General features: G+C 37.3%; 3 protein-coding genes, 1 long non-coding RNA gene and 1 pseudogene across 5 annotated transcripts in view; 3 read left to right on the forward strand and 2 right to left on the reverse strand.

Moving 5' to 3' along the window:
• Positions 1–1,335: 1,335 nt before the first annotated feature.
• Positions 1,336–5,768, reverse strand: LOC149040408 (uncharacterized). Its single transcript, XR_016179497.1, has 3 exons — positions 5,553–5,768; positions 4,335–4,434; positions 1,336–1,612 (listed from the first exon to the last, which is right to left on the reverse strand). It is a non-coding gene; the product is annotated as an uncharacterized LOC149040408 (long non-coding RNA).
• Positions 2,474–3,806, forward strand: LOC149040409 (uncharacterized; annotated as a pseudogene).
• A 1,294-nt stretch (positions 5,769–7,062) lies between the features above and the next one.
• LOC149040410 (uncharacterized) lies at positions 7,063–12,360 on the forward strand. Its single transcript, XM_089181295.1, has 5 exons — positions 7,063–7,358; positions 9,328–9,666; positions 9,754–10,083; positions 10,800–11,066; positions 11,461–12,360. Exons 1-5 carry the CDS (start codon positions 7,298–7,300, stop codon positions 11,805–11,807), a joined length of 1,344 nt encoding a protein of 447 aa, XP_089037421.1. The 5' UTR covers positions 7,063–7,297; the 3' UTR covers positions 11,808–12,360.
• A 7,429-nt stretch (positions 12,361–19,789) lies between these two features.
• Positions 19,790–21,068, forward strand: LOC113681820 (histamine H2 receptor-like). Its single transcript, XM_027198941.2, has one exon. It carries the CDS (start codon positions 19,931–19,933, stop codon positions 20,936–20,938), a length of 1,008 nt encoding a protein of 335 aa, XP_027054742.2. The 5' UTR covers positions 19,790–19,930; the 3' UTR covers positions 20,939–21,068.
• Positions 21,069–21,495: 427 nt separating this feature from the next.
• LOC149040411 (uncharacterized) overlaps positions 21,496–26,511 on the reverse strand; it is a 5,821-nt gene continuing 805 nt past the window's right edge. Inside the window, exons 1-4 of one of the 2 annotated variants that reach the window (XM_089181301.1) lie at positions 25,594–25,925; positions 24,303–24,492; positions 22,973–23,091; positions 22,159–22,520 (exon numbers count right to left, since the gene is read on the reverse strand). In XM_089181301.1, the coding sequence (XP_089037427.1) occupies positions 22,299–22,520; positions 22,973–23,091; positions 24,303–24,492; positions 25,594–25,833 (771 nt within the window). In that variant the 5' untranslated portion in view covers positions 25,834–25,925 and the 3' untranslated portion in view covers positions 22,159–22,298. Of the gene's footprint in view, positions 22,521–22,972; positions 23,092–24,302; positions 24,493–25,593; positions 25,926–26,511 lie in introns of those variants that run through there. The other variant, XM_089181302.1, reaches the window with a different exon arrangement.

Here is a 26,511-nt window from a genome sequence, read left to right on the forward strand (position 1 = left end):
GCCGGACTTTGAGTTCGTCTCAAGATAGAACAACACAAATACACATGGAAATTTTTACAGTAACTTTTTAACCATCCTTTTGTCTTTTAAAAGCTCGTAGCTTGGCAGATTATGTCATATCGGTCATTGTTAAAACTGTCTTTGTTTTGATGCTACTTTTCGTATGTCGGACAAAAATATTCACCAAAAATATTCACCAAAAAATAAATATTTCTTTGCCAGCTTCAATAATGACAGGGGATTAAGTTTAGATGATAAAACAACGGATTATGTTGACAGAAATACCGGAGGTCAAGTATATTCGTTACATGAGGTCACACAACTCGGGTAATATTAAAAAATTTGCATATTTGAGCGGTCGAACGAAAAAAATCATTTCTCGAAAGCTGAAATAAATTTTTATAAAAAAAAACTACACCACAATCATTAGAACACGATGGGCTACAAAATATGAAAGTAGATGTGAAAGTAAATTTTGGGAGACTTGCCGCTGTTTGTCTAATGCTTGCTGACATTTAGCTCTTAATTGTATTTATGCCCTTTTTCTGGGGGATATAGTTACATGAACTATGGATTGAAAAGCAGACTTCCAGATGGCGGTCGAAGGAGAGGATTCTTCGAGCTCTCGAATTAAGATTAAATCGGGTCGTTTTTAACTTTAGGGTGCCTAACAGCCATTTACAGTGTTCTTTTAGGCTACAAAATACATTTCAAGGTAGTGTTTTCTTTATATTTCCATAATTCTTTGATAAAAAATCGATGAAGAATGGCAATGGTCCATTCAAACCTTCGTAGACTTTGTATTAGTTCATGAATGAATGAAGAGGTCTGCAAACGCGGCTCGTATTACGTGTTACATGAGCTCCTCAGTTTTTGGCGCGCAATTTGTCTTAAATTTCGAGCAGTTAGCTAGTTCAAGTAGCGGCGTGGAGAGTTCCAACTTGTGTTTAATTAGAACACAATATCAAATGCCATATCCTCTGCCAAGGCAACAAAGATGCCTTTAAAGATTGACTGTGCTTGGGCAAGAGTGTTTCTTAGAGAAACTAAAAGTTTAAGCAAAACTGAAGGGATTCCCGGTGAAGGAAATGCAAAGTTTACTGCTAGATTGCTGCAAGATAGATTTAAAATCTTTAATGAACATTTTCAAGAATACCCTGGGCTACACATAAAATGGGAAGACGTCATCCGGCATTAGAGAACCATTGATGATAAATTTCACGACTGGAGAAGCAAACCGAAAAAGAAGCATACCTGACAGCATTTCCCTCAAAGAACTGGAATGAGGGCAAAGTAATAAGTAAAAAAGGGAAAAAAGATTACTCGTTGACCAGCTGCCAGGCCTGTCTTTTATTCAACTCTCAATTACAATCTACCTTCCTTTTAAGTAAGTTTTGCAGAGGGGCTAGGAAGGGACCTCTGACTGAACTTAACACAAATGTCAAGAGACAATGTCAGAGAGAACCTAAGGTCACAAAAAGGAAATTAAAAAGCATTGGAGAAGCAATATATGCCACTTACAATGAAAAATGCCAAGAAAACTTTCAAAAATCACTTAGTGACATTCTAGTGCTTGTCCCTGAAGCTGGTCTTCAAAAGAAGTCTTCACCTGCTGAAGAGAAAAAAATAAGGAGAAATGAGCAAAGGCAATCAAAAAAAGAACTAGAGTCCAAAATGTCACAAAATGACGGTGCTGTTCACCTTAGTCTTCGTCAGTCTTACAGTTCAAGACAAGTCCAAAGAATGGCCCTGTCCTATGAAACCTTTGAAGAGGCCAAGGAGAGAGCAAAAACGACCCCACCAAAGGTCAGGGAATGATCCCACACAGCTTCACCTGACAACATAGAAGGAAAGTTGGACCAGCTACTACAACATCAATGTACAACATCAAAACCAAGGGAAGTGACTGAACACCTGGCAATGGAGGCAATTAGTAATAGGCAATAGGGCAATTAGTCAAAGCCTATTTAAAGTAAAAAAAAGTCGATATTGCCCGATTTAAGCCCCCATCAGAAGTGCATCTCAATTCAGAGGATGGCCTTACAGGTAAAAAAAGTAGTAAATTTGTAACTAAGCCAACAGTGGAGAGTTACATCTCTGCAATATCATAAGCAAAAGAAATTGTGTATTAGGATTGAACAACATTTGATTTATTAATTAAAGAACAGTGAGATTTAAGAGTTAAAATTTAGAATTTAGAATTTAGAAGTACTAGCAATACTGCTACTTATCATTTTCATCAGTTTAATTAGACTAAAAATTAGAAAAACATTAGAAGAAGTAGGCCTGAAGTAATAAGAATGCATACAACAGTTTAAGTCAAGTTAATGATGAATATGTGACCCTATAATACTTTCATGGGTTTTTATGATTTCCCTAGCCTCCTGTAACAAAAGGTTTGATTAATTTTCCAGGATTCAGGGTATGCAGAGCTATGAGGAAGTAAAAGGGGGGAGAAATTTCCGTGCCTGTGATGCAATCAAATAAACAACTCAAGCAAAGCATCCATGAGGGAATAGAGAGTGGCAAATTTAACATAGGAGAGCCAGTGATAGAAAGAGAGATCACCAAATTGGTGATAAATGCACAGGGAGAGATAGAGCAAAGGTAATGCCACTTGCTAGCAAAAAAAGAAAAATTCCCTTCCAAGACATTAGAAAAGAAGCATTGATTAAAAACAAAGACCTCCTTCAAATAAAAAACGATGCATTTTATGAAGAGCTCAGTGAAAGTGAGATTCATGCAGAGCTCAAGAAGATCAGTGAGGGTGTAAGGGGAACACATGATGAAATCAAACAAAGGCTAAAAAGCCTTCAGCGGAAGAGGCATTTGCTGATTTGGCATGACCATTCAACCCTTTCAAATTATGGTCACATGCTCTTTTGAGTCAGAGAGATGTATGACCCAGCAATTCATCTCTCTGATGCAGAAGCTAGAGTTCAATGTGGAAAAGATGTGGATGTCCAGGCAACAGTGGAGAGGCCCTATCTATATATGTTGGTGCAGAGCAGTTCCAGCATTGAAGATCAGATAAAATTTGTTCCAGCCAGACATGATGATTAAGTAAATTTAACCCAAAAAGTGAAAACAGAGGAGGATGTTGAATAAGAAGATGAGATGAGATTCATGAATGGAGACAACCCTGCTGCAAACTTTGAATGTGGAAATCAGCACAGAGGACATTATGGTTGCCCAAGTTGTGATGGGCATTTAAGCATGTGCCACAATCTAGATTACATGGCGCAAAGAAAGTACAGGACATTGACCGAATGGCACCAACTGGTGTTAGCAGGAAGGAAAGGAAAAGAGGCAAAACAACTCTTGAACCCATTTAAAGATCTGAAGGTCAACGAGCCATGAGCTGAAATTGAAGCAAGAGGTCTTGGAGATTCAGACAAAACCAAACCAGAACTTGCACAAATTTTAAAAGAAGAACTTGGAGGGGCAACAAGAATTCCAGCACCATTGTTTGGGGATGAGAGCTAGTGTTACTGTGGAAAGTCTCAACCTCCAGTCCTACGAGGTACTGTGTTTTAAAGCTCTTCACTGCACCATGAATCATATAAAATAATTCTGGAAGAAATCCCACATCACATTTCTGACATTGATACACTGATAAAACTTAAAGAAATATTAGCTGTTCAACTTAACAAAGAGAAAAAGTGAGGGGCAGATTATCACAAGACACTAATCTAATTAACTATAGCCCTTTACCAGACAACAACCCATGATGTGAGAGCTTTGCTGGCCACCCAGTGCGAAATGGTGGAAATTTTTTATGCTCAGGACAGAAAGAGATCACCAAAGTTGATATTAAGGTTGCATAACCTGCGTTAGAGGCATGCAATTTTGTGCCACAAAGTGATGACCCCAACTAGAGCATAACAAGAAGAAAGCTCTTTGGCATATACTTCCATCACATGGAAGACCTGGAACAACCGAGTTGAAAGCTTAGTGAGCAATGCAGTTCTGCACATGTAAGCAGAGAAGACTTCAGGAGGAAACACAGCTGTGACCTGCATCATCAGGCAAGAAAAGGAAATCAGCAACACGAGCAAAGCCCTACCAAAGCTGGGAAACGCAGTTTTACCCAAAGATGTCATCAACATCAAATACGGAAGATCACCATTCACCTTCCTAAATAAATACACCTTATTCAATGTTCAACTTATAATAAGTGCTGATATTTTGTGATTTGCACAATATTTTTCAAAGCCCTGAAAATAATTAATATTTACATCCATAAACATTAAGTCCACAGAAAAGCTATCTTCAGTGGGTTCCACATGTACTGTAAGCATGAAAAAGCACCAAAAAGATAATTTAATACATACCATTTTTAGGAACTTTACTATAACAGTCCAACTGATAAATATATGAGTATATGTATGTAGATCAGGAACATAACTGAAGGCAATGTAGCCTGGTAGAAATCTAAAAAAAGAACAGCAACAACATGATTAATCATGTTACAATGTTTAATTTTGTGCAGCAATTTTGAAGTCATCAATTTATTTATGCTTCTAAAGGATTCATTGAACAAAATGAGTTCAAAATGTAACATTTGCAAAGTGCATGATGAATAATGTCGAGGAAATTAAATCTTCTACTCAAGTGATTTTCAAACTAAGCACTGTATTGTACAAATAAGGCCCTCTTTAGTGACATCCTTGAGGAAAAGTTAAGAATTGCTGTATTCTTTTTGAGTAGTGCAAGAAGAGAGAAAACCATGATCATATTTAAACTCAAGAACCTTAAAGCTTATCATTTCCTGTGTCATTTTGTTGTAGCATTTTGTTGTAATTTGGGAAATTAAATAGTGAAGCAAATATACTTCGCTGTATTTAATGATGAACAATTTAATTAATTTAAAATGTATACTAGCCATTTTCTCACTGGAAATCATTGTTGTATGTGTAAGTAACAATTAATTGCTAAACAGAAAATTATATTATAATGTATAAGTACAAGTAAGACTACAGAGCTTTTATACCTTGTCTTGTGAACTAAGCCTGTAATGCTGCCCACTAAAAGATGAGTCTCACTAATACATAAAAGAACTTTGCAATAATTTTTTGTCTAGTTATTAGTTCCCATGGTTAACTTTCATATTAGGACTTTTGATAAAAGGGCAACGGTTCACCCGAATTCTTTTTTCAGAACAAAATCATTAATTCCTCTGCGAAACATGGTTTTAACTTAAGCTAACAAATGCTTTTCCTCTTACAAATGTCCCTTTCTCTCAACGTTTGTAAGTTGGACCTTAACACAGGTTACGCTGATCAAAAGAAAGATTCTCTAACAACACGAAACGATTTTAATTTCACACGCTTCGCCCGAAACATGTTGAATTAAAAAAGCGTGGAACTAAATTAACACCTGTTCGGCGATGAAAGTAATTCATAGCTTTCCTGTCGGTCAACAAACGCATAAAACCTGGAATGATCTGGTCTGATCGAACTCACACTAAATTCAACCGAAGGACGCACAACAGATACAAGCAACACCTTTAAACAACGTTAAAAAGGAAGCAGTGATAAAAAATTTCTTACCTCCATATTCTTCCCAAGTGATTCCAGACTTCTAACAAAAACAAGCCTCAGAATACAAGAGAACGACAGAGTTTCCGAAACTTCGATGTGCCGCAATGTCCGCTATCTTTGCCGCCATTTTGAAATGTTTTTCTTAAGGCGCGGTTGACTTCGCGGGGGGGATTTATCATCCTGAGCCTTGTCTTAGCGAGCCCGAGAAAGGTTGGGATAGTCATCGTAAAAACACTTGAAAGTTAAGTTTAATTAATCGTTTGCCTCACGAGGTAGCGACCTCCAGCGTGGATCAGCACGTTTCGAATGCGTGCCGCATACTTCTTTTTGGATTTGTAAGTTATCGGGTTTATTTATTTATTTAGGTATATCAAAGCACAAAGCGCCTATCTCTTTGCGTCAGTTAACTGACGTAAATGAGAAACTAGTCTGCTTGAAGAACTTTCGATTCGTAGCTGAAATCGATCTGAGACACTTAGGACCTTTCGGTATCTTCGATCTTCTCAAATATGGTAAGAATGTCTCACGGAAACTAGTTGTTGAGAGAACGATATATATCCCTTTGCTTTGTGCACGTTTCGAACCGTGATTACGCAGGTATGGATGTATACTCAAGGAGAGGATATCATGCGGATGCATTTCATCCAGGAAGACAATACTGGAGGAAACGAGACAGAAGAACAAGAATGAGCTTTCTTTTTCCACGACAAGTCTTTGATTCCGCTTTTAAAATAGCTTACTATATATAAGTGAGGAAGGCCTCCGATCGAAGAAAGTTCTATGAGTAAATTTATTGATCTATCGTCCATGACGACTGTTGAACCTGATCGAGAAGAAGGGATCTTCTTGTACGCGGTCAAGAGTCGTTTATCCGAAAAATAGGAGTACTATAAGACATGGGAATGAACTTTTTCAGTCATAGCCTTGAGTCGCGCAAACTCACGCGGAAGCCAAAGTAATTGGAAAAGTTGAATGACATTGTTTCAGTTTCGACGAACATTTAATTTCAAGCTCTTAAAATACAATTTGAATTAGGCGTTGAGGGTTTTTAGATTTTTTGACAATTTGATGATTGACTATCTTGGAAACAAAGAAGTTCTACGCAATTGCACGTGTTCGCCTTGGAGATATGAACCTCATGTAGAAAGGGAACATCTTTATCTTCTCTTCAATTTTGTTGCCAAGCCTTTTGACTACAGAAAATTTACTCCTATGTAATAAATTGGTAACCTTGCATGCGTATTTTCGTAATTGACATTTTGCGATGTGAGAAGTGTATCCCTTTATGAAAGGTTAATCTACTTATTTGGTACAGTTACCTTGATTTTTCACTAAACAAATAGGAATTCGAATCGCGGACGTTTATAGCATATCAGCGTAGATAAAAGTGAAAGACTATGGGGTTGCGAGCCTGTGCTATAAGCAAGTATCATTGTTTGAGAAAAAAATCGTTTCAGAACGTGTCAGGGAGTGTCAGATAATTAAATAAAAATATTTAGCTTGCGCTAGTTTCCAGAATATCTTCAAAATAAATCTTTCAAGATGGAAATAAAATAATTGGGAAATTTTGTATTTAGTACGATCAGAAGAGTCACACGTCACGCAAGATTTTAAAAATTGATGTAAAAAAAATGTTTTCTAGCAGCGAAACTATTTTCGCTTTCGCAAATTGCGCATAAAAAAGAATTGAGATTAACTTTCTCTTAATTTACTCTACTTGTTTTGGGGAATGCCACATTAACATTGTCGTCAAAATGACTTTCCGAGGAGCTGTGTTTGTCGCCTGTATTTTAGGACATTTTTACTTAATTTCAGGTGAGTTTAAACGATCTTTGTTTTGAAAAGGAGTCAAATTACCCGAACAAACGTGCACCTAAGCTAAATTAGTTTGCACATGTGCTCCTCATTTCATGCTTGAGCATGTTGGGCTTGTCACACGAAACGAGGTGACCGTTTAAAATTGGCTCTGTGTAGTACATTGTGCTCTGAATAGCTCCAATTGATTTTTCCTTTAAATAAATCATCTGAGGGGGGGTTTCCCCGGACTCGCGATTAAGCTTTTTTTCCCTTTTCACATTATACCTAAGATCAATGAAAAGTAAGATCGTTTGTCTCACGACTTAGTCGCTCCCGATGAGGATAGCGACATGTCGACTGCTCACAGGTAGTCTTTTAAGGGTAATTAGTTCGTTATCTTGAGAAAGACGTTAAGTGCGTTATTGTTATAAACTCTGTTAAGCCATACTTTAAAATAAGCCCCTCCCTCCCTTTTTCTTGATAGAAAAAGAAAGAGAATCCATCATATGACTATCATTATGCTACGTAAATGATTACATACATTTAGGCTTTTTTCATCAAAGAAATGCATACCTTATAAGGTGTTTTGTGATTCTCGTTGTGAATCTGAACTGGCTCTGATTAGCCCTTTCCTCAGCCACCCTCTTTAGTGAGCCACCAGACTGGAGGGCTCCGAAATTAGCCATGAAGTTCCTCGAGGGCTCATTTGAGCGGTTGTGGAATAATTTTACCTCGCCATGATGAACAACTACAGCATTATTTACGAAAAACCTGGTCTAGGCACTGTAGCACTTTATCTGTAAAGTTTCAGTCAATTTGGTGTTTTCAGCCCTCTTGCACACAATAAAAAAACTTCCTAGCAAAGTTAATCCACATTTATATGTAAATTCCGAAACAATAAACGATTTAAATAAAAAATAGATGTTAGCCCAAAAGAAAACATCGAAACGTATGGGGTCGAGTCCTAGCCGCGGTTATTGTGTTGTGCTCATGCACCAAACAGTTAGTCAGTGTTAGTATCTCTCCCCGCTCAGGAGTACTTCGATGGGTAATGAAAATCTGTCAGAGAAACTCAGCTCAAAAGAGGCTGAGGGAGACACCTTTAATGGACTGGCGTCCCTTCTATTAGAAGCCTGGGTCAGGTTGCTCAATGCTGGGTTTAGATCAACCCAGGGTTAGTGTGAAATCTGATTTCAGATTTGAAAGCCTTAATAAAAAACTCACTATCATTCCTTTTATCTATAACTTGATGATTGGATACCCCAAAAAGGATAGAGAAAATTGTCCAAAAGGGGCTTTTGAACAAAGGAATAAAGAAACCCGGATTAAAATTTAACCCAGGGAAAGCGCTGATCGGTCTTCGGACAACTGGGCCCTGGCCCCTTAATGCTGCAACGGAAACCTGGATTTGCTCCTGTCTTTTGAGACAATAGGCCAGAGAGCTCCTTTGACCTGATAATTAGATCATATTTATGCATAACTCCCGTAGTATTCCTGTTAACAGAAACGGGAGGCAGATTTTTGAATGCAGAAAGATGGCGATCCTCTTCCTACCAAATAAATACGTTACTGTGCCTTTCAATAACACGCAAACTATGGGGTTTCGAGCTCACCTACATTTCATTCCATTCTCCGATCAATCTTCAATGAACATAACCTTACCAGTGTATTTGTTTTCTAAGAGGACTGAAATTTATTGACGGCAGTGTTAGACGTATTTTCAGTGATGCATCTCTATATCGATTGTCCATATTGCAACTGAAACGTCCTTCTTCAAAATGATTAATTTGTACCACAGTAGCAGTATTTTACCATAAACTTTCTTTGAGGTTGGGAAAGGAATGCATAAGTTCAACAAATTTATGTTCCGCCTTTTTTTGAATCTTTGCGCCCTTACCAAGTCTATCTCACAAAGCACAGCGAGCCGCTCTTGTGTCAATGAAACTATAAGTTTCGCATTCTTTCCCTTACATTTTTCTTAAATCAGGTGTCACTGCTCTGAAGCCCAAGATCTCGGTGGTCGATAAGGCTGTTGTTGCACGAAAAGGTTCCACAGTAACCTTGATGTGCTCTGCCACGAGGGTTAGAAAACTTACAACCTCAAGCTCTTGGGAATTCAACGGACAAGAAATAAAGAACAGAAACAACAAAATAATAATACCAGAGCCACACTATCAGACAAATAAAAGAAAAGGAAACTTTACTTTAACCATCAAGAATGTTTCGGACACAGATGTTGGTACATACACCTGCAAAGTCTCCAAAATACACCTTGACAGGATGCTTGAGGCAAAGGAGAATATAGAGCTGTCACTTCAGGATGAAGGTGAGTTTCAATAGCAAATTTTTGTATTCTTGGGCACTTACTGCTTCTAGTATAGTTATCTGAGACTCTGGCCTTTTCTCCATACAGCTGTCTCTGTAATCCTGCCAGTCGTTAAGGCACTTCGCTCCTACGTAGTGACCAGCGAGGGTTCCAATGTTACTTTGACGTGTATTGGTCGGAGGGTGAAAGCGCTCGATACCATGGTTAAATGGAAGTTCGAAGGCCAGGAAATCGAAGAAAGCTCAAACAAGATAGCCATTGCCCAATTCCTCCCAAAGAGACGAGGGAATTTTTCGTTAGATATAACTAATGTCTCGAAGGAAGATATCGGTAATTATTCGTGTGTCGCATCTACGGCCGACTTTGGAAAGGCGATCGTCAAAGAAACTTTTATTCACTTGAATTTATTTAAAACTGGTGAGTAAGCCTTAAAACAATGGCATTAGTGCCTTCCTCTGAACCTTCAAAAGAGAACCTTGCAATCGAATCGCGTAAAACAAAGCCCAGTCAGAACAAAGAGAACATCAACATGAGCCAATTAGAATTCCAAGTAAAGAGAAAACATATGCATCTTGTAGAAGGGTATGAAAAAGGGAATTGAGGCCAAGCTACGTTTGCATTTGGTTTGCATCTGGCGTTAGGAAAGGGTAGAGGGGATGACAGACGTGTCAGACCAAATTTGATTTAATCCCTGATATGTTCACATTTAATAGGAAAAAGGTCTTGATTGCAGTATAATTGCGTTTGAAGCCCTGGTATGCATTCGCATATTTGTGTATTACGATGAAAATTGTTGACATCTATATTTCTAAATCTCTCAAAATGCCACTTGACAATCATTGTGCCTCAATTGATTTCTCGTCAAACCATTTCACTGGTTTATTTCCAACGCTGCTCTCTTAATAGAAATTCACTGGAACATAATCTGTGCAAAGAAATAGTAATTAAAAAGAAAAAGAACCAATAAATCAAAATCAATGGAGAACTGAGAATAGAGAATTTCCATTTAATGGCAGTAACACCGAAATTGCCAAAACCCTTCAACTTTGACCAAATTCCAAGGTTGTGCTGTTCAAAAACGAACGTGTAATTGATGTTCCGAAACTTAGGTTTTCATTGATTATCATCTCTAGTGTCGTGGCCCAGAGGAACTTATGCTTTGCCGATGCCAAATAGTGGCTGCCCAATTACAAGTGAGTTCACTTGGTCAGCGGGTTATCATCGGCAAGACACAGAGGAAACAGGTCCACGAAGTAGTTGGTCCAGTCCACTTCACTTGAAAGGAGATAAGACTCCCACCCAGATTACTCAGCATTTCTGTGTAAAGACAATTGAAACTGGGGGAAGACTTTGGCCATCAGGGCAATATTGTATATACAGAAAGGGAACGTGCCCAGGCGGTAAGGTGTATAGTTTTTGAAAGCGACCGTATATGAACTTATCTTTCGCCATTGTGGTTCATGAACCTTGAACCTTTTTTTTTTTTTTTATTTTCGCTGGTTCTCATTCTTTCCCTTGGTCTTTTTTTTTGGGTCCTATTTCAAGATAACCAAAACTGTGCATTTTGATCCGTGGCCATCCCAGGAAAGGGTCTGTAAGAACTTGCATGGTTCTGATACCAAATATGATGATGGCGACCTCAAAAGCTTCACAGATCTAACAGCTAACGTTTTTATAATAAAGATTTGATTTGATCCCCGGACCAAAGAAGGCGTATGAATACTAAGGTCAGACAATAAAAATATTTACAACCGAGTAACGAGATTCAAGGTAGTATTTTCTTGTGTGCGACAGGATTTCAAGAAGGAGAGATCAAATGGGACGACGAGGACACGAAAAACGACAACATGGCTGAAGGCATTTTACCTGACGGTGAATACAAAAAGGATACTATTTTGCAGTTCTGCTGTCGATCAGATGGGTCAGCGGAAAACCCTATTGAGCTGCCTATTCGCGAGCCGTTTTTCCTCCTTAAGCACTCAAGCCGTTGCCAGGCAGTTTTGGGTATGCGTGTCACAGAAGAGTGGTTATTCTGGGACTGTGAAGACCGAGAAAACAAAAACTCGTACAATGGAGAGGTACCAGCGTCTTTTATTACGAAGGACGTCAAACTACATTACTGCTACTACGAAAAACAATGAAAAAAAGGCATCCGTTGCTCTTTGGGAATGAAATCTTCATCTTAAGGGTCGGCTAACTTGCTGAATTTTCATTGATATATTTTTGTTGCACTTTCATACACTCAAACATTCAGGTAACAAAAGCTACATTAATTGTCTAAGAGGCTCTCCTTTTTTCGGCGCTTGGATCAGATGGGTATTTAAAGTAATTCTCTAGTTTCGGCGATCGTGTTTCGTTGCTCTTTTTTCACCCAATGCAGATTAATCTATGATTAACGTAGAAGGTTATACTTGCACTGTCAGCACACACCCCGTTTTACTAATCGATGTGTCGCAAATAGCAAAGATTGCACAAATTGCGTGTATAGACTGGATAACTACAGATTAATGCTGAGATTTGTGGGAGAATTTTAAAAATTAAATTTTAAGAAATTTTAAACACATTTATTTTAAATCATTTTTGTTTTACTCGTAGGGTCAATTTTATACTTAACTTAATAAAATTTAACTTATTTAAATTATACTGGAAATGATACAGAAATTAATAAAATAATACGTCCTTGTCCTTAAAAAAGGATTTATTCTGTTGAATTTGACTTTTTGATCTTCCTCCTTGAGTAAATGACATCTACCGGTCTTTAGTTCACTCCAGCCTCGGAGCTTTAAATTCGATGTTTTAGATGTTTAGCACCTAAAAGAGTGCGTCACACAGAATTTCATGAAGAGCAATTGCCAATTCATCATCTGCTGAATTGCGCTTTTTCCAGCGCAAGGTTGGAACCCGACAATTCCAGCGGTAGTTTTGGACAAACTGGATCATCCGAAATCATACCCAGTCCCAATCGTGACCCAGATGAACCATTTAAAGAGCAATCTGACTGCTTAATAGAGTTCGGACAAAAAAATAAATGCTGAGTGTTCCTAACAATCGCTTACGAATTTAGAATATTGACTTTTGTCGATTAATCGAAGCGCTGGACAGTCAACTGTCTTACCTGTTATATCGATATTCAGCTGATGGTCTAAAAGACAATCTTATGTCATGTCTTTCTATTTGGAGGCAAAACTTATCTTGTTGTCAAAATGCAAACTACGCTACAACATGCATAAGGGGAAAACATCTGTGATATTCCCTAAAGAAAAATCTCAGCAAGGTCATCTGAGGCTGAAGAAAGTAATGATATGAAACTGCTCTTCATTATCAGAGCAAACATTACTATTCTAAAAGGTTTTATTAAACCGAAGAAGTGGGGTTTAACCATGAAAATGAAATGTTAACTTGCCTTTCGGTCATAATTTGAATGGCGAGGAAAGTTCTTCCCCTATGAGACTTTTCATTTCCTATTCATATGCTAATTTTGAGCTAATAATTTCTCTAAGTTAAGAAATTACAAACAAATCAGAAGACTCGACACCATGACTGTTTGATTACCATCTGTCCACATCGTCGTACCGGATAATTCAGTTTTTCGGTGATGAAAAATAATGTTGTGAAGGTTAACTAGAACTAGCAATAATTGCTTTATGCCTTTTAGCAATGTTTGAATCACCTGAGTGGAGAGGGCCTCTTAAGGACAGATTCTTCTCACATCTTAAGCATGTGGTTGTCTTAATAATGTTTATGCAGTGTTAAGGGACATCAGGAAAGCAAACAAGAACAGCATGAAACTTCTATCTTTTTTTTATAGTATTATTATCTCTTCTGAAGATAAGATGGGAAAAATCTTGAAACTGTTAACACAAGAAAAGCAGACAGATCAAATTTACCGACGGGCTTTATCCATATCTAAGCCTTTTTGCTAAATTTTGTCTCAGCTTAATTTAAGTCAATAGACTCTGTTTTATCTGTAAGGGTGATAAACAATGAAAAATATTCATTTTGTTGACAAAAAGAAGCAGAATCAGTCATAAGCGCGCGCGTTTACGTATCTGGTCTGACTAATCTCAATTTGGCATGGGGAATTTTTTTTAAAAGAAGCGTAAAAAGTGCATTTTTTGGTTGTATTGTTCTATTAAAGTTTATTTTCTCTCTTGACGAGCCAATACATGAATGGAGGCTTAACAATTCATAACAAAAGCCCAATTTGGTCTGCACGGATTAGATAGAAAATACCTTTTTCTCAGCTGGGTTTAAAGCTGAACAAACGACTTTTTAAACAATAATGGATATTGTCAAAGAAAATGCAGTATGTTCATCAAAAATTTCTGTTCACAATACTCTTCTCTGATGAGAAAAAAACGCAAGTTTTTATAGACGAAAAGGTAGGCGTAAACGCTGTTTTAAACGTACCGCCGATAACAGCACAAATGTTTTTTGCATATTTTATATTTTGCAACTGGTAGATGTCGAGGAGCTTATTTAGGTACCCATTCAAGTTTAATTTTGGGCTAAAATTCGTGCGAAGCGCACCGATGGTTTTCCAAATAGGTGTTTCACAAGAAACGTTGAATCAAACTTTATATTCAGATATTACGTATATTTACAAAAGCTTTCAATGTGATCGAAAGCTTGATATTCTAGGAAAAGGTTTAATGTCATGTTGCAATGTTTATCTTTTCGAGCGCTCTTTCTACAGAGCGCAATTGACATCAGAATCTGAAAACTATCAGTGTTGCGTTTAAAGGAACTTTCATAAAATCACAATGAAGGGAATATATCTCGAATTCAAATGTACAAACAAAATGTTTAGAACAAATGAGCGCACGCGTACGATGTAGCGTCGTCTTCGGTCTCAGGGCTTCGATTCTGGCAATTTTATGAAATATGTCAAGGAAATAGAAGGCAGAAAAAGGATTCGCGATAGCAGAAGGGTAATACATTCATTTTGAAAATGTGGTCGAAACAAATGGAAAATTTCCTAAACATGTCTCAAAACTTTTGTATGGCGTTCGGTTTGAAAAATTGACGTTTAACAATGCAGAGGAAGCCACAATGCAGCTTTCAGAGCAGATGTAGATAATATAGATAATATACATATATGAAAATTGGCGCTAACCTTGTTGAAAGAGTGAGGCCACTGGGGCTTATAGTAAAATGTTTACAGACGCGAATGTTTTCCTTTATCAAATCAATGTCATTCACAGTGGTAAAGGTGATTGGATTAAATATTCAGAAAATTAAGAATTTTTAAGTTATCAGGGCAGAAATTCATAATGGTTTTCATAGCAGTTTTGCAACTTTCATTATTTATCAAGCACAATTCTCAAAATCTGTATCGTCAGCGAGTGATGAAAATTAAGATTTGCAAGATCAAGCGCATGGCGAATGAACTAAATGTTTTTCGTCACTAGTTGGATTCCTCCATTTTAAGCACGATTGCAATGAAAGTGAGTGTTTTTGTAGAAATTCGACGAAGCTATGACAGGAAAGCTTCAATGTCCGCAGTTAAACTTGCTTTATTATGAACCAGGCCTCTATCGCCGAGTAGAAAGGATTTAGATCCTGATTTTCAAATAATAAAAGGTGGTAGTTACATATTTGTATGTTATTATGGAAGTGCGTGGAGGTACTTTTTTTTTACTTCAACTAGTTTTATTTGTAACTGTTTAAAGCGCCAAAATAAACTAAAATTATTTTCAATTATTTCATATTAGAAACACATGAAAAGTTAGACAGACCCCAGACAGTGTCAAGGAGGTTGTTTCAGCGTAAGTGTCAAATTAGTTGATTTTTCATCAGAATCTTTTAGATGGAGTTGCTAAAATTTTTAAGGTTAAATTAGTTATTCCTGGGGACTTGCTGTCTGTTGCATACCATAATCGTGATAAGAATTTATCCAAAAAACCGTGGAAAAGGACTAAACGACCTTGTCTAAAACGCATGCAAAATTTAAATTGCGAAAAGTGTAGCACGCACCCAACCTGCTAATTAGGTAAACAAAAAAAACGCGAGTTTCAAAGAAATCTCTCATTATGTTAAATAATCGAATAATTGATTAAATATTCCATATATTTTTTTCATGTACTAGAATTTTGGCTGTTAGTTTTCGAAACTTAGTACGCCCTTATTTGAGCACTGTATCGATCTCATAAGCTGAAAACGTTTAAGTGTTCTTGATGACCGCAAAAGATCTTATGGACTTTATAGTTCGTTGGCGAAAAAGTTATGCCTAAAAAACTGAAAGCAACATAAAAGTTTGGATCGTTAAGTGCAGCCGTTATTTTGCTCCACCTTCTGTCTGTATTTTCTCTGTTCTACAGCGTAATACCGTGGCATATTTTGCGCTTTCCATTGCCGAGAAGGCGTAATAGTGGGATAAACAATTGCAATAATTATTCTTTGTATTTGTCTGGTTAAAACAGTATATATCCGTTACCTTTCTGAGGACAGATATGATTTAATCAACTGTTTTATTTCATTAGGAATGTTTCACTTATTTACATTTTCTATTAAAGCAATAGGCCGTACTTTCTATCGGTTTACAGAATGTTTCAACTTTCTTTGAGTTTACCGGTTCAATGAACGATCGGTTTCTCACCAATAGTGTTACATTTGTTTTACAAATAATCGCACTCGCGTCATAAATTGGCGTTTTTGGGGCCATTTGAATGGATGTATTACCAAAGCTGAGCGTTGATCCTAAATCAAAATTTATCGACGCCTGTTCGAACACTTCTCAAGAAACTTTCGTCGATGCTATATATTTTACCCTGTAAAAAGCTGCGAGGATACAGGTAATCTTTTTTTGAACTTTTTTTAATCTTCACATTCTGCTGAGTAAATTGGACCCTAGTTTATTATTTGAGTGGTCATTTTGCGATGAGCGACCACTCTCAAGATAACTTTGAACGATTACAAAACTTAAACGTTTCTCAGTTCCTAGAAAAATTGTCTTCCTTTTTTTTCCCATTTTTTTTATCAGCGGTGCAACTTTAATTTTGAAAGGATTAATAATCTCTCTTTCAAATAATCTTTGGGGTTTTGCAAATTGTGTTGCTTCGGCGGGAGAAAATTGTAGAGTACACTGCTTGTCCATTATTAATAAGTTAACATATATTCTCGAGGAAAATTTGGAATTAATGAGCATACCAAAATCAGTTTTCTTCGCCAGAGAATTATTCTAATGTTTTATAAGTTTTTTAAAAAGTCTTCTCACGCGATTTATTCCAAATTCTACCCAAGTTATTTTAATACTTATTCGGATCAGATGACCGAGAATGATATTTGGGAAAACTCACTGTAATAACCTCTAACACAAATAATTTTTGAATATCACAACATTTGCTCTTAACCTAGGCCAGTCAACTTAACCTAGGCCAGTCAATTAGAGTTGATAAATTAAACTCACATTTTCCGAAAACATCGAGATAAAATCGCGCGTGAGTTATCGAGGTAGAGAAGTATTTTGTATAAAAGTTATATAACTATCAAGGTGTTATAATCTCCGTCAGGCGTGAACTCGAGCTCCTTTGCCACCCGTTCGGCGGCAAACATCATCATCGGAAGATTACTCATTCAACTGAACCTTTTTTAAACTCGCATTTGAGTGCTGTCTTTTTAGAAAGTAGTTGGGCCAATTTCTCATCATGAAACATTCAAAAGGAGAAAAAGCCCAGCCCTTAGTTCTAAACCAGAGCTAAGCCAAGGAAAAAAGCGCAAAACATATAAATTTTCTAGTCCAAACTTAAGTTATCATGCGGAAATCGAAAAGGTGTCGTAGTTTTCCCAACCTTTAAAGATTTTCAGAGTAAATGTTTTTCTCCTAGTTTTACCCATAAGCGCTGACCGAGAATGTAATCGTTGAAGCTACTTACGAAAAACGTGTCCGGAAAACTACCACTTTCCCGTGAAGCGCTACCATACCTGTTTTGAACGTCAGGGGTTCAACTATATCATTTGCAAGCCTCTTACAGCGTATGACTGGTGCGACTTAATTTCCCGAAAAGGCGTGAGATGTTTGGAAGAACTGATGGAACTCGGTGAAAGTTGATAAGAACGTTGACTGAACAACGAGAAACAAAAGAGTGTCGGCTTTTTCTTTTTTTAAATCAAACACTTTCATCGTGGCGGCCTCGGAAAGTAACCTGTTGGCAAATCTTTTAATATTCTAATTCGACAAGTCTTTTCAAACGGAAAACCAACTGCAATGCGAAAAAATCTTTGAGAGACTGATCTTTTGTGATTGACATCATCAGAGATCACGTTCGATAACCGACCAATTCAACGGAAATTCGGTAATTTTTGTGTTTACCGGTTTTCTTAGCCTAGGAAGAGAAGTTATCCAAATAGCTCAGAACTTACTCGAATTCTACATTTAATAACCTTTTCGTTGATATATTGCTTCTGGTGGTTTCCACATAAGCTAGCGCACGTGCAAATTTCTTTCAAAAAAGAGCCTGCGATCATAGTGTAACCTTTGAGAGGCTAACTCACCTCTGGCGCGTGCGCATTTAGAAAGTAGAAAATAGCGGCACCAACAGCCGTTTGAAGTAACTGCCGTCGAGTTTCTTACAATCCCACTCAATTCTGGGATGTTGACAGCGGGAGAGGGTTTAAATTTTCTCGGTCGTTTTTTACAGGATGCAAGTGTTATTGAAGTATATCACTTCAAGAGCGATGTGTTTGAATTCTTCGCTGGTCTGGCCAGTTTTATCTTTAAAGCAGGTAATTTAGTGTTAACAACTGGGTTGAAAACGTAAATTAGCCACCGTAAAGGGTAAAAAAGCTGACGTTTCGAGCGTTAGCCCTATAGCTCTGACGAAGGGCTAACGCTCGAAACGTCAGCTTTTTTACTCTTTACGGTGGCTAATTTACGTTTTCAACCCAGTTGTTAACACTAAATTACCTGCTATACTCTCCCACCGACGCAGCACCACAGTTTCTTTAGAAACTTACCCCTTTATTCATTTATCTTTAAAGCGTACAGGATTCAACGTATTACCAACGACATCGAACTCCCAAGGTGGCTCTCTTGTAAATGATTTTTTATTTTATGCACTGACCATAGGAATTAATTTTTCCAAGGATTACTATATAAATGAAGCTGTCTTCTCTGGATTGCCAATATGAATAAAACTATCGATTTGCCGATAAAGTGCGTGAGAGTCAGCCCATATTCTTGTTCTTACCCTGGAGGGGCTGAATATAACGTTCAGAAGAAGACTTCATCAATCACAGTAAACAAGTGGGGCAAACTTTTCTACATATTGAGTCATAATGACCTCGTTTCATCGTTTCTCAACGATACATGACCAAAACACCTCGTGATTGTCGGCTTTTACAACAAAGCGCTCTGCTTCTTTTTTATTTCTACTGAAGACATTGGCGATTTGACGCCCATAAGAGGTCAAACTGGAAGAACTTGCTGCACAAGCTTCAAGTGTGGCCTAGCCCCTTAGAGCCCATGAGGAGAGTGCAAATTTTGTAGTCTTCGAAAAAAAATATATGCCTGTTTCTCTCAAACTGCACTCGAAATTTTGCTTACTTCCGAAGTCATGTTCGATATTTTTTGCACTTAATTTGAGCTGCCCTCGCTGTTTGGATTGACTTACCGGCACTCAACAATTAACATGCAAAAAGTTTTGCATGTACGTGATTTCACAAATATCGACTAATCTGGCTTATGCTATAACAGTTTTTGATTGCAGAAGTCTATTTCCAGAAATTTCAGATTGATTGCAAATTTTGCAAAGCAAATGTGTGGTAATTGCAGTACTACTTTCCCCTTTCACACCAAATCTAAAACACATTTTAAGCAGTTTTTCCAAACACGGTTTGAAGGAGTTTTTTTTTTCATCGAAGTTGCTTAAACTGATGTTTAAACTCCTATGAAAAATTTAGTATTTATCGCCGACTTCGTTTAACACAAAACATATTTTGCTGTTGTGTATAGGGGCGTAAGATTGTTATAATGAATTACCTTTGTCAGCCATTTGAAACGTTATGTAAATCTGCCTCAAAGCAGAACGTTGATTACTTATCTCTCGCTCTCTTTTCTCACTCTTTTAAGCAGGAATGACACGAATCCCTCGAAATAATTGATCGACTTCTGACGGAAAAACCAGTGATTGTCTTTGGTCAAGTTTTCGTCGAGTGAATTTCGTCGAGTCAATTTAAATTAGTTTGGTAACATCTGGCTTTTGTTTGGAAAGACCGCCTCAAGACACAGGAAACAGAGGCAAATAGTCAAAGAGATAACAACGCTATGACTTTTAAACTTCTCTTCGACAACCTAAGTGAAAACGCAACTCAAGAAAGAAACAGCACGCAGGTTATGCCAACGTTAAATGAAAATTATCTCCCTCTCATACTGTTAGGCTTTCTTTCATGCCTCATAGTCATTGTAAATTCTCTAGTGATCGTTTTGGTGAGCAGAAATAAGCAACTCCAAACAGTGACAAACTTATGCTTAGCTTGTTTAGCACTGTCTGATCTTCTCTCAGGGCTTGTCGCCATTCCTTTGATATTTGCCTGCAATCTCACCGTTTCAGACGGATTGCGCTTCTGTATTGCTATGGATCTGGCCTCCAGGTTCATAGCCATCTCGACAATATTACATCTTCTCGTCGTGACGTTTGAACGATACGTGATGATTATCTACCCCATGAGATATTACAGAATCGTGAGCAAACAACGAATAGGGGCCTTGATGATGTTTGTTTGGACCTTCTCTTTAGCTGTCTCGCTTATACAACTGATTTGGATCAGCCTTGGGTCAACTCAAACACCAAATGAACTTTACAGTGATGTTATTTACAGCTACAGCTGCTTTGTGGGCCTTGTCGCTCTTCCCTTATTACTCCTCGCGGCCGCTTATGGACGCATTTTCTTGGTGCTGCGCGGTCAACTACGAAAAATTCGACGACAATTGTCTCATATTCGGAACTCGAGAGGTGCTCGGCAAAAGCGGGGACAAAAACGTGCCGTGACCATTCTAGCCTCAATGATTCTCGCCTTCATTTTTGGTTGGTTTTCGTACTTCCTTAGCTCGATTTTCCAGGACGAGAATATAGTGGTACACTTTCCACCAGCCGTCAATATATTACTTCTTTTCATGCGATTTGGAACTTCTCTTGTCAATCCCCTCTTGTACACTTTGTTTAAAGAGGATTTTAGAAGTGTTTTAAGGTTGTTCGCTTTTAGAGATGAACAAAATCATTTGAACCAAATTCCATTGAGCACCAAAGCCGGTAGGGCAACGACATCTGATTAACAGTAAATGTGGTAGACTCAGTGTTAGACTCCGACGGTGAACCCGCTCTCTTTTCTTCAAATTCGTTTCCCAATTTAAAACAGAGTAATTCACAAAGGCTTCCTCATTATTGTGAATGTACGTAAGAAGGTCTAAATTAATTTAAAACTAAATAATGTAAAAAATAGCCGGCCAAAACGCAATAATCAAAATGGCAGATTTGAATGTCTTGGTATAGAAGGAAAAAAGGGGCTTCCAGTTTGTGAGAAAGCTGCAGTAATTAATAATTCTTAATAAATGCAAGAGAATAATTGAAGTATTTGGAAAAATGCTCTCCTCAGTATTCAAATCAAATGCAAAATTTTCACTTCATTGCATAAAAAGGTAGAAGGCAAGCGTCAAAGCTCAATTGCTTGTGTTTGCATGACATAACTGTTATTTGTTATCTTAGTGAGTTGTTAGACAATACCAAATATTAACCGCATCAACTATTTAAAACAATTGAATTTGTCATTTTGCAAAGTTTGTGAATACACACACTGTCGAGTGCTGTGAGACTCAATCTAAATCAGTCAAAATTCTCTCGTAAAACTAAGTTTGCTTTATTTAAATAATTTATGCTTTAAATAACCACAGTAATGACTTATCTTAGTCAATCATACAAGGAATACGAGTATTCATTATACATCATAAATATTAAAACTCAATCAGTGTCGATAGCATGCACAACATGAATATATTAATCATCTGAAAAACATAGTATTATGTTGTATTTCACTTGTAAGACGATTTCGTCAAGTCTTATCCTAACCGGTTCTTGTGAATAATTGTTATTTACTGTGAATCTTTCTGTTTTTTATTTTAATTTAACTTCCATATCTTTCCCTTCTTTTTTTTTTCTCTATATGTGACATATCATAGCGTAGTAGAGGTTTTAAATATAACTATGAAGTGCGTTTTTAAGTTCAACAGAATAAATCTCCTTTAAGTGTATCGCTTTTGTTTCTCTTCACCACGCTCGCTCACTCTCTCAACCAATCAAATGCGAAACTGATACCAATCGTCACATGGTCACTTGCGTTTTTCACACTTCATTCCTTAAAGGTTTATTTTATTCCCATCATATTCGGCGAGTTCTCATTTTCTCCTTGTTATTCAGCCCTATGCTTTGATTGCTTTCGTGACTCACAATACTCCATGTAAAAGTGCTCTATAAGAACTTTTCTACTGTTATGTTTCACTAGATCAAGACACTTCAGTACTTTTTTAAAATAAATTTGCTTGGAGCGGGCCAAGTGAATGAACGTAAAACTATATAATTACAAATGTATTTGTTTATCAATCGGAGAAATTCCCACTGAAATAATTAATTAATGAGCGCTTAAAGAGAGAGCCATGTTCTGAAGTCCATCCAGTTAGAGCCCAAAAGGACGCGACCATCCGTAGTACTTTCAATCGGGAGGCGACTGGCTTTGGAGACTATTACTGTCAGCTCATGTTTCACGTCTTTGTTCTGTTTATTATCATAATATTTGAACTCAAGATCCTTCATCAAAAACCCATAGTTCTTTCTCGTCAGTTCCGTTGTTGAATTGTGTGGTCTCTGCCGATAAAGAGCAAGAGAAGGGTAACTCTTTGGCACTACATTCCACTGTATCCCTAGCCTGTTACATCACTCATGGCTCAGTGGTAAAGGAGCTTGATATAGTCCATAACCAATCAGAGTTCGGGAAAGACTATATTGTTTTTAAATGGAGCAATCAGAGGGTAGGAGTTTCATCCAAGAAGCAGCGGACGGAAAATTAAAATGCTTAGGTTGTTAAGTGCGCTGTTTCCGAAAAAGTATAACACAAACAACAAAAAGCAAATAACATAATTGCGCTCTTTGAACATCTTTCTGTGTAAAGGTTTGCACTGAGTCCGCTATTTAGCATGGTAATTTTTTCAGTTCGCATCCATTTTGAGACGTATTTTGTTTCATACTTTACAGTCAAAACTAGTTTATTTTTACATTAGAGATGCTAATCTGACTGTTGCCTTTCAAGCTGCACTAACCTTTACGACCAAACTTCGTCCATCAACAGCCAGTAAATACTCTGGCCAATCGGCTGGGTGAATGGCGTAATGACTGAAAGACGAACCTTTGAAGTATGTTTTGAAGACGAATTCTGTGCCTGGAAATAGATATACAGAGTGATAATTAATTCAGAGCAGGAGCGGCGCTTAATTCATTGACATTTCAGATGTTGTTACATACATTTAGTCTCAGTTCTGTCGAGAATTGCTGGTTTTCACGTGACGTCACTAAATTTCAGACTTCAGAACTATTGATCCTCCTGAGATTTTACTTTCATGATGTATTAGAGCAGCTAAAAACTAATATTCAGACAAATTTTCACTCCAAATGGGTTCTTGGTTTAGTGATAGACTACTCTTGAATTTCTAAGCTTTTGCGTGACGTGGCCTTTTACATGACGAGCGAGAGAGCTGTTATGTTGGTTTAAAAGGTGACTTATTTAGGGAAATTCAGCTATCTGAACAGTTCTTGTATTAGAATAAAGTATTATTGTTACGTTTATGAGTTCTTAGAGAGATAAATTCACGCTTTTGTAGCAAAACTCAGTGACAGATGTTTCTGCTGGTTTCCGGCCGCCATGTTGGTGCCCATCTAGGTGGGCACCAGCATGGCGGCTCCATACAAATCTCTATAAATTTGGGAAAAACGTTTCTCCTCATATCTTCCGTAAGAAAAATTGCTGTGACCTGAATCTTGGCGAGAGGCTTTACATATCTAGCTTCTTTCTATTTCCAGATTCTAGACTAAATCGATGGAACGGTTTTTATTTTTTATTTTGATCTATTTTGAATGGCGTGACACTGAAAACCAGCAATAGCTTTGAATCTAGCTTTTTATGACAGAAATTTTAACAAAGCTTGAAAGGTGAGAAGCACTGCATTGAAAAGAGGATTCACCAAAGCTAATATCTATCCTCTCAAGACAGAACTGCATCCTTGTTCCTCACAATCGTTGATAGCACCTTCAATAGAGAGCGACTCCCTGCTTTCCTCCCACCCTCCCCCCCCCCCCATCCGATTTTGATTGATGGTATATCAAAGGCAAAAGAAAGAAAGTATGGGAAGGGAAAAGGAAAAGATTGAATGAGACAACGCTCAGCTAAAGTGGGACATCCTCAGTTATTAATGTTAGTTCCGCTCTCCTTTGACATGGGGTGTTTCTATTTAAAGCCATAGCACGTGTTTGATAATTGCACATCAATAGAGACTGAACTTACTTTTCGACGATCAGTTTTATTTCAGGTATTAATAATTTCATTGGCTTCCTGTTAGGAATAATTGATCGCTTCAATTAACAATAAATACTTACCTGTTCTGGGGCCTGTTATGTTTCCAGTAAAGGAAAGTTTAAAGGCTCCGTCTTCCCCGTTCTGCTCAGCTTTGAGGAGATTGGCCCTGCCCTGTCTCCTAAAAGCTTTTATTGTGTGTCTTGTGCTCTGGGTGATTCTGTATTCCGTTCTGCACGTCGAAAATAACATACAGGGTAGGACAAGCAAGATCTAAAAGTATTGAATAGAAAAAAATAGAGGAAGTAAATAAAATAACATGTGATTAGAGTTGATTAACCTTATGGTAGAGTGGAGGTCGGCAAGCTGTTCAAATCCAAGTTTGTTAACCAAAGAGTGGTGGAACAAACCCACCGTTTACTTAAGCAATGCACAGATTAAGAGAAAAATATGGATGAAAATTGAAGAATTGATTGATCTGGTCTGATGATCCCGAAGGCTGATGCGAATGCATCTCATTGACTATGAGAAATGATCGATCTAACCTAACGCAATTAAATTAAACCACCAGTATATCGCTCAGATTTGCTAAAAAAAGAAAGTATTGCAAAAAAAAAAAAACAAAAACAAAAAACAAAGAGACTCAAGAGTGTCTAAGAATTGTAAATCGAACTCTCGAACTGGGCACGTCGTCACCAGCCCACTCACGGGCAAGGCATGCTCGAGTATTTGAGTTCAATAGACAGCTTTGCTAGGAGCGAGAATATAAACCTGAAAGCACTGAGTTTTGCGACAAAAAAGGAAGAAGATGCGTTTGGGAGAATGAAATTAACAGCAAGGAAGACTGAGCTCCTTCCAAAATTTCTCCCCCGAAAATGGCGAAAAATCAATAAAAAGAGGAAAACTACGAAGTCAATATGTGGCCAAAACACTTCTCTATAGTGTCTAAACATGCTTTTTGAAATGTTTAAGTAGTCCAATGGTTAAAAATAAACTGCAACACTTTGATGGAATCGAGACGTTTACGTTGTTTACGAAAAGGCAACACGAGTTAAAGTGAATACAATCGTACAAGTACAATTGTCCAAAATGTAGCTGTGGATAGACCTGCGTTTAAAAACTTCTGAGTTCATTTAATATTATTTTCTTTAGTGATTCTAAATCAAGTTCTTTTGGATCACTCGTTAATATCTCTTAGGGTTAGTGGATTACAGTTATTTAGAATGTGGGTTAATAAAAGCATACTTCGGGCCAGAAAAAGTGTGGACATTTCATTATAAATAACCGATTGCGAAGAACTAAAGAAAGAATCGTAACACTTCGAAAATTCAAGTGATTGACGATTTACGACGCCATTGAAAAACGTTGACTTACCAGTAGTTTTGCGACGGCCATTTTACACCGTGAGCTATCAACTAAGTTTGTTTGTAATCCGTAAAGCATTGTCATTTTATAATGGCTAGTGATTTCGAAACTGTTTCCTGGGCTGTTCCCTTTCCTGTAAGTTTTTAAGATAGATGTTAACGACTCAGAAATAAAAAGAACCTCCGTCTTTTCGACGTAAGGGAACTTTCCATTCAGCGTCGGAGAAACACAATAATGCTGTAACGCCATATTTTCCGGCCTTTTCCTGACAGTAGATTTAATCAAGAACCAATTAAACCTAAGAGACGACTTGCATCAGTTACGAGTACGTATCTTTTTAAAAACTTTAATTTTGACGACGAGTTTCATTTGAATTTCAATTAAAAGCTTCTTTAAGAATGTGGTTTTGGAGTTATTTTAATACTATTTGAAAAAAGGACTTTCCGGTGATGTAAACAAATTAACGTGGGGGATCTAATTTGGTCACGAGATATTCGACGTCTTTGAGCAAGCTACTTCCAGGTGAAAGGACACTGTTACTATCACATTGTTTATATAATTAAGTAGCAAACCAAGGAAAATATTTTATATAAGTTAAACTGAAGCCGTTAAACTCCACTGAAATCGATTGTTATTTACTTTTGCTATGTCAATAATTAGATTTAGGAGCAGCGAAGTAAAACTAATGTAATGATACTGCATCATCGAACCGTGAAAGAATAAATGTTTTTAAATGATCAATTTAGGTTAACATAACCTGAGTAATGTAGCATATTTACTAAACACGGGGAAAAAGCCGAGAGTTCCAATCATCTTGAGAAGAAAAACAATCTTACTTCTTTGTTTAAGAGGGAGGTTCTGGAACATCTAATCGTTTGTCCTGTAAAAATTATGAAATTGGAATTTTTTTTAAACGGTTAAATGCTC

This window comes from Pocillopora damicornis, chromosome 9 (assembly GCF_964200805.1).
Source record: "Pocillopora damicornis chromosome 9, jaPocDami1.2, whole genome shotgun sequence".
In the NCBI taxonomy this organism is placed as follows: Eukaryota; Metazoa; Cnidaria; class Anthozoa; order Scleractinia; family Pocilloporidae; genus Pocillopora; species Pocillopora damicornis.

Bases quoted from the DNA above. Each gene is read 5' to 3' on its own strand.
- LOC149040410 (XM_089181295.1), top strand. From the start codon at position 7,298: ATGACTTTCCGAGGAGCTGTGTTTGTCGCCTGTATTTTAGGACATTTT. The intron at 10,084-10,799 runs GTGAGTAAGCCT...TATCATCTCTAG, and splicing joins CTTGAATTTATTTAAAACTG to TGTCGTGGCCCAGAGGAACT. The intron at 11,067-11,460 runs GTAAGGTGTATA...TGTGTGCGACAG, and splicing joins AAAGGGAACGTGCCCAGGCG to GATTTCAAGAAGGAGAGATC.
- LOC113681820 (XM_027198941.2), top strand. From the start codon at position 19,931: ATGACTTTTAAACTTCTCTTCGACAACCTAAGTGAAAACGCAACTCAA.